Raw genomic sequence first — 7,265 nt, forward strand, 5'->3', positions numbered from 1 at the left:
GGTAAAAATGAACGTGGGAGGTGGCCTAGTTACCCTCCAATTTTTGGTCACTTGAAAAGAGCACTAGAACTTTTCATTTCCATTCAAATGGGCCCTCTCGCGATATTCTAGAACTACTGGGTCGACACAATCACCCCTTAAAAAAAAAAAAGCTAAGACGCATCCGTGATCTTTCTTCTGGTAAAAATACAAAACGTCCACATTTTTGCAGATAGAAGCTTGAAACCTTAGCAGTAGGGTTTTCTGATAAGCCGAATCTGACGGTGTGATTTTCATTAAGGTTCTATTACTTTTAGTGGGTGTTTCCCCCTTCTTTCGAAAATAAGCCAAATTTTCTCAGTAACTCTTGAAGGATAAGATTAAACTTCATCAAACTTGTATATTTCAAATCAGCGTAAAAATTTGATTCTTTTGACGTATCTATTAGTATCAAAATCCCGTTTTTACAGGTTCGGTTACTATTGAGCCGGATCGTTCCTTACTTACAGTTCGTTACCACGAACTGTTTGAGAATTTAGAATGATTTCCATGAAAGTACCTTACCACGATACTGTATTTTTTTTTCTCCCTTCATTTTTTGTTATTTTCCTATCGAATATAGCGCTTATATAATGTATTTTAATAAGTTTAAAGATCTTGGTGCCTTTTTTTTTAAAATTATCTATGAATGAATGATTCTTAACATTTTAGACCTTAGTGAGAAACAAAAATTTCCATAAAATCTAAATTATAAGGATACAATTCTTCCCTGACCATTTTTGATATTACTCCATAAGAAATTTATCGACGTTTTATTACAGAATTTCACAACATTTTTGTTGGATACCATATATTCCTTTTTACATAACACTACCAGATATTTCAGAGTTTGGTCAACTTATAAGAGTGAAAACTGGTGCTAGTGACGAGAAAAAACTTTACCTGCACAATCTATCGTTTGGCAGTCATGGCATTTTTCCGTGTAATACGGCAAATCCTACTTGCAATAAGTAGCTTAATTGTTTACCTATTGCTATATTTGCAATAATTGCTACTTGGAAATAAATGTAATAATCTTAATTTCTATTATTTCATTGCAAAATATTTTTTTATGGCCCTATTATTTTTTATGAGGGTTTCATGGATAAGGCCCATTTCCTCGGGAGAACTTGGAGTGAAAAGCCAAATTAAGGAGTACTTTTGTGAGTATTTATGTTGAAGTTACTCGTACTGTTTGGTTTATTTATTAAAGAAGGACAATTATAGGAAACTTCAAAGATCACAGATGAAGTTACCTCCTTGTCCATTACCTGTTTGGTTTATTTATTAAAGAAGGACAATTATAGGAAACTTCAAAGATCATAGATGAAGTTACCTCCTTGTCCATTACCTGTTTGGTTTATTTATTAAAGAAGGACAATTATAGGAAACTTCAAAGATCACAGATGAAGTTACCTCCTTGTCCATTACCTGTTTGGTTTATTTATTAAAGAAGGACAATTATAGGAAACTTTAAAAATCATAGATGAAGTTGCCTCCTTGTCCATTACCTGTTCGGTTTATTTATTAAAAAAGGACAATCATAGGAAACTTCAAAGATCACAGATGAAGTTACCTGCTTGTCCATTACCTTCTCGTTCAAGACTTGGTGCCGACCAGACACTAGAGCCACTAGCTGACGCTACGCCTGAGCTATTTGCCCACACTCCCCAGCCGTCGTTAGTCTGCTTGGATGTTGGAGTAGAGCCCCTCATTCCTTGCCATTGTGATTGGTTATTGGATGACCCGCCTCCAAGCTGGGAAAGCCAAGCGTGAACATCGGTTTCTGATGGAACCTCAGCAAGGATTGTAGTGTTTCCAAGAACACATGAATTCAAGGCACATTGGGCCTAAAATAAGAGAGTTTTGAGTATTAAATAATGATAAAATAAATAACGAATTAGATATAAATAAAATAATGCCGATAACGAAAACAACGAAGGGAATATAAAATAAAACACAATAATATTGAATATAAATTGAATACAGAAGGAAAATAAAAGAAATCTAATGAAAAACTAAAGTAACAATTAACAATTTGTTAAGTGATGTGTTTACAGAACCGTAAACCTAAAAATATCCTGGGCCATTAACCGCTGCCACGAACTGCTTGGCAGAAATTTTTCAGCCTAGGAAAAGTTAACCCCTCTTAGAGGTTTTATGCACAGTAGCACATTTTATAAAACGAAGTACTAGACAATAAAAATTAATTTTACTATTATTGCTGATATTATTTAATTTAATTTTTAAATCAACTTTTAGAAGGGAAATCAAGTGTCAATTGCAGCAATTCAAATGTTACGAGACACAAATCAATTGAAAGTAGTTTAGCTTTCATGTACCTATTTGAACAAGGTTTAAAAATTAGAAAGAGAGAGGGGAGAAAGAAAATAGACAAGAGAGACAAAGAAAGGAAGAGAGGAAATACAAGAGGGAAGGGAGAAAGAGAGAGGAGAAAACGCAGAGGAAAATAAGAGTAAAAGGGAGACAAGGATTCAAATCCAAGATTCTGAGTCAGATCTAAAATTGTCTTTGGCCATACATACATTTTTTGAGGTCTCGATGATCCCATATATTTTAAGGAATGGTGCAATAGCATACACAAAAAAAGGACTACATACTTGCATTTTTACATACTTAGGCGAGACACAGACTATTCAGCCCAACTCGGCATCAAGATGCAGCTGGACCAAATGCTTCCATTGGGTTTTGTCTTCTGTGAATGGTCGAACAAACTTTTAACATCCTTTCTGACGACGTTATGCAAAGATTTCATCTGGTCACCTGGTTTTTTCTTCCACGAGGAAGCGTTGGCTGCTGGTAGTACCTGGGGTGTCAAGGCTCATTACGCCTAGCCACTTGAGACGTCCTTTCTTGACCTTGGTGGAAACGTGATGATTTTGGTCCGCATACTTTCGTCAGCTCTTGGTTGCTCATTCTTTATGCCGTACGTCGCCAATAGCCCGTAGACATTTTCGGTCAAAAATGCCAAGCTGACACTTTTCCTGCGCCTTGAGGGGCCAGGTCTCAGATCCGTAATCAAAACTGAACGGACACATGTTGAGTAGATCTTGAGCTTCATCACGAGGTTGATTTCCCTTCTAGTCCAAAGCGGTTTACGGAGCTGGCCAAAGACGGACCAAGCTCTCAAGTCTATCCATTCATCCAGCCAGAACTTTGTTATTACTTTGAGTTTTTCTTGGAGAAGGATCTAAACTTGTTTAAAAACAGGAAAGCTACTCATTTTTGATCATTTTTCAACTAATATTATAAGCATTTTCAAACAGTTCGTGGTAACGAACTGTAGTAAGGAGCGACCCGGCTCAATAGTAACCAAAACTCTAAAAATGGTATTTTGATACCAATAGTTATATAAAAAAAAAAAAATCAAATTTTAATGCTGGTTTTAAATATATAAGTTTCATCAAGATCAGTTATACCCATCAAAAGTTAAGGGCCTGAGAAAATTTGCCTCATTTTAGAAAATAGGGGGAAACGTCCCCTAAAAGTCATACAATCTTAACGAAAATCACACCATCAGATTCAGCGTATCAGAGAACCTTAGTGTAGAAGTTTCAAGTACCTATCTACAAAAATGTGGAATTTTATATTTTTTGCCAGAACATCACGGATGCGTGTTTATTTGTTTTTTTGTTGTTGTTTTTCCCAGGGCTGATCGTATCGACTAAGTGGTCCTAGAATGTCGCAAGAGGGCTCATTCTAACGGAAATTAAAAGTTCTAGTGCCCTTTTTAAGTGACCGAAAAAATTGGAAGGCACCTAGGCCCCCTCCCACGCTAGTTTTTCCCAAAGGTCACCGGATCAAAATTCTGAGATAGCCATTTTATTCACCATAGTCGAAAAACCTAATAACTAAGTCTTTAGGGACGACTTACTCGCCCGCAGTCCCCGTGGGAGGGGCTGCAAGTTACAAACTCTGACCTGTGTTTACACATAGTAATGGTTACTGGGAAGTGTACAGACGTTTTCATGGGGATTTTTTTGGTTTAGGGGAGAGTTGAGGGGGGAGTTACGTGGGAGGATATTTCCATGAAGGAACTTCTCACGGGGGAAGAGAATTTAATGAAGGGGGGGGGGGGCAGGATTTTCTAGCATTATTTGAAAAAAAAAAACAATGAAAAAACAAATATGGAAAGTTTTTTCTACTGAAAGTAAGGATCAGCATTAAAACTTAAAACGAACAAAAATTATTACGCATATGAGGGGTTTACCTCCTCGTTATACCTCACTCTTTACGCTGAGTATTTTTAGTAATTCCAACTATTTATTCTACAGCCTTTGTGATTCAGAGGTCATTCCTAAGGAATTGGGGTATTTAAACTTTAGTGTAAAGAGCGAGGTATCGACGAAGGTTGAACCCCCTCACATACGCAATAAAAACACACGAATATAGACGTTCGTTACGTAAGTTAATTCGTAAGTTACGTATAATTTTTACCAATGAAAACGTTTGTAAAAAATTAAAGTTCTAGTTGCCTTTTTAAGTGATCAAAAAATTGGAGGGGAACTAGGCCACCTCTCTCACTCTTTTTTTCTCAAAATCTTCCGATTAATTGCAATTAATTAATATGCAAATTTAGTTTTAATTATTTATATACGGAAAGCCAAGATCAAAACATGCATTAACTCAAAAACATCCAGAAATTAAATAAAAAAAACAAGTTTTTTTAAATGAAAGTAAGGAGAAACATTAAAATTTAAAAGGAGCAGAAACTACTCCGTATATGAAAGGGGCTTTTCCTCCTCAACACCCCGCTCTTTACGCTAAAGTTTCTTACTGTTTAAGAGAAGTAGATTTAAGAGAAAGAGTCAAACTTTAGCGTAAAGAGCGGGGAGTTGAGGAAGAAGAGCCCCTTTCATATACGGAGTAATTTCTGTACGTTTTAAGTTTTAATGTAGCTCCTTACTTTCATTTAAAAAAAACTTGTTTTTGGTACACAAAGTTTAAAAAATATAAAGTCTGTGTGTGTATGTGTGTCGAGTGACGTCATGTTTGTGTGTCAACTGACGTCATGTTTGTTGATTGACGAAATTACACACTGGGACATCGGGACACAAATGACGACCGGGACACCAGGACATAGGGAATATAAATGACGACCGGGACACTCATAGAGAAAGCGACCGGGACACAAGGAATGTTCGATTAGCAATCACCATCAGCAAAGCACCGGGACACAAATGACAACCGGGACACAGGGAATCTAAATGACGACCAGGACACTCTAAGAGAAATTACAGACCAGGACACCGGAACACAAATGACGACCGGGACACCGCGACACAGGGAATATAAATGACGACCGCGACACTCAAAGAGAAATTACAGACTGGGACACCGGGACACAAATGACGACCGGGACACAGGGAATGTTCGATTAGCAATCACCATCAACAAAGCTCAGGGGCAATCATTAGAATAATGAGGTATAGATTTGAATACAGATTGTTTTTCCCATGGACAATTATATGTTGCATGTTCAAGAGTCGGTAAACCTGACAATCTATTTATATGCAGAGACAATGGAACAGCCAAGAATGTTGTACATTCGCAAGTTTTACGTAGTTAAATATATATATATATATATATATATATATATATATATATATATATATATATATATATATATATATATATATATATATATATATATATATATATATATATATATATATATATATATATATATATATATATATATATATATCAATATTCACAGGTGGGACAAAGGGACACAACTACAATGGCGCGTAACGACTAGCGCGCGGGGGGGGGGGGAAGTGCCCCCAACAACTAGGTGTTGAGGTGGCGCGAAGCGCCACCCTAACAGCTAGTATATATATATATATATATATATATATATATATATATATATATATATATATATATATATATATATATATATATATATATATATATATATATATATATATATATATATATATATATATATATATATATATATATATATATATATATATATATATATATGTGTTGTGCCTATTTAATTATGTTGATTTCTGTCAGAATTTGTCCTTAGTACAACTGTATCACGAATGTATTGTTTCAAATTTCTATGTTTATTTGGTTTGTTGTACTAGCCTTTATGTACTGTTAGTTGTATAAGAATTTGCACCAAATCCTTTCTTTGTTGTTGAGTTAGAGACGTTCAGTCAATGTTCAGATGTTAGCTGTCAACATGGATGATTTACGTGAATTAAGACAATTTAAGTTTCAAGAAGTAAATATAATCATTATTCATCAAAAATTTTATCAGAAATATTCCATCAGAAAAATTGTGTTAAAATAATTAATTACTAGGAACAGAGCCTGTCTGATAGGAGCAAAATCAAGGGCAAGGGAATCATGAATCGGTCTTTAAAATGCAGGTGAAAAGACTATTTTGCACAAAAAAAAAACAAAAAACAAAAAAAAACAAAATATTTCTCCAGCTGGTCAACCCCCCCCCCCCCCATTCGAATAAAAATTCTTTTAGTCGCCCCTAACACCAAACAAACATTATTTTTTTAAGAAAAAATATTGTGAAAATATTGTTATTTTAATATTGTTTTTATTTTTATTTGTTTAGACAATTTTATCCTTTAGAATATTTGCACGAAAAAATAGGTTTTTCAAAGTTATTTCATTTCCTATTCCATCAAGCTGTTTTTGATTAAGATACGGGACATTTAGTAAGTTACATTTGGATAATGTAATTTGAGACGGGTACCATGTTTCTCTTCGCCAATTTTTCTCAAATAGAAGCAAAATCATCTGTTGGGAAAAAAGAATGAGTCACCTCACTTAAACGTAACTTGGCTGGTCAAAAAAAAAGAAAAAGGACATGTTTACATGCACATCCCTGTGTGAAGAATGAAGGTAAGGATGAGTGAAGAATGAATGAAATGTTCCGTTTCCCAAAACTAAAAGCCAAACTTCAATGATCTCTCGATACTAGAGCCAACACAAAAACTAAAGATCAAAAACAGGAATTGTTATTATTTTCTCGAGTATGTCTTCAAATAAACGCATAAAGACATTTAAATTTTGTAAATAACACCTATGGTTTACGGGTACACGGCATGTGTGTTTGTAACTTAGCCGTAAATTTTCATAGTTCAAAAATTCACGTGAGTTCAGATTCGTAGTTTGTTAGGGCGGATATAATTAATTTCTTTTATATTTCTTTTCGAGAGTCACATCCATAGTAAAAAGAAGTTCCCTAT

At 34.8% G+C, this 7,265-nt stretch overlaps 1 protein-coding gene across 4 annotated transcripts in view; it reads right to left on the reverse strand.

Annotated features, from left to right (window-relative positions):
* LOC136025955 (protein Gawky-like) overlaps window positions 1–7,265 on the reverse strand; it is an 84,984-nt gene that overhangs the window by 5,877 nt on the left and 71,842 nt on the right. For 3 of the 4 annotated variants that reach the window (XM_065702060.1, XM_065702064.1, XM_065702061.1), the window contains exon 20: window positions 1,595–1,868. In XM_065702060.1, the coding sequence (XP_065558132.1) occupies window positions 1,595–1,868 (274 nt within the window). The remainder of the gene's footprint in view (window positions 1–1,594; window positions 1,869–7,265) is intronic. The other variant, XM_065702063.1, reaches the window with a different exon arrangement.

This window comes from Artemia franciscana, chromosome 4, assembly GCF_032884065.1.
Source record: "Artemia franciscana chromosome 4, ASM3288406v1, whole genome shotgun sequence".
NCBI lineage: Eukaryota > Metazoa > Arthropoda > Branchiopoda > Anostraca > Artemiidae > Artemia > Artemia franciscana.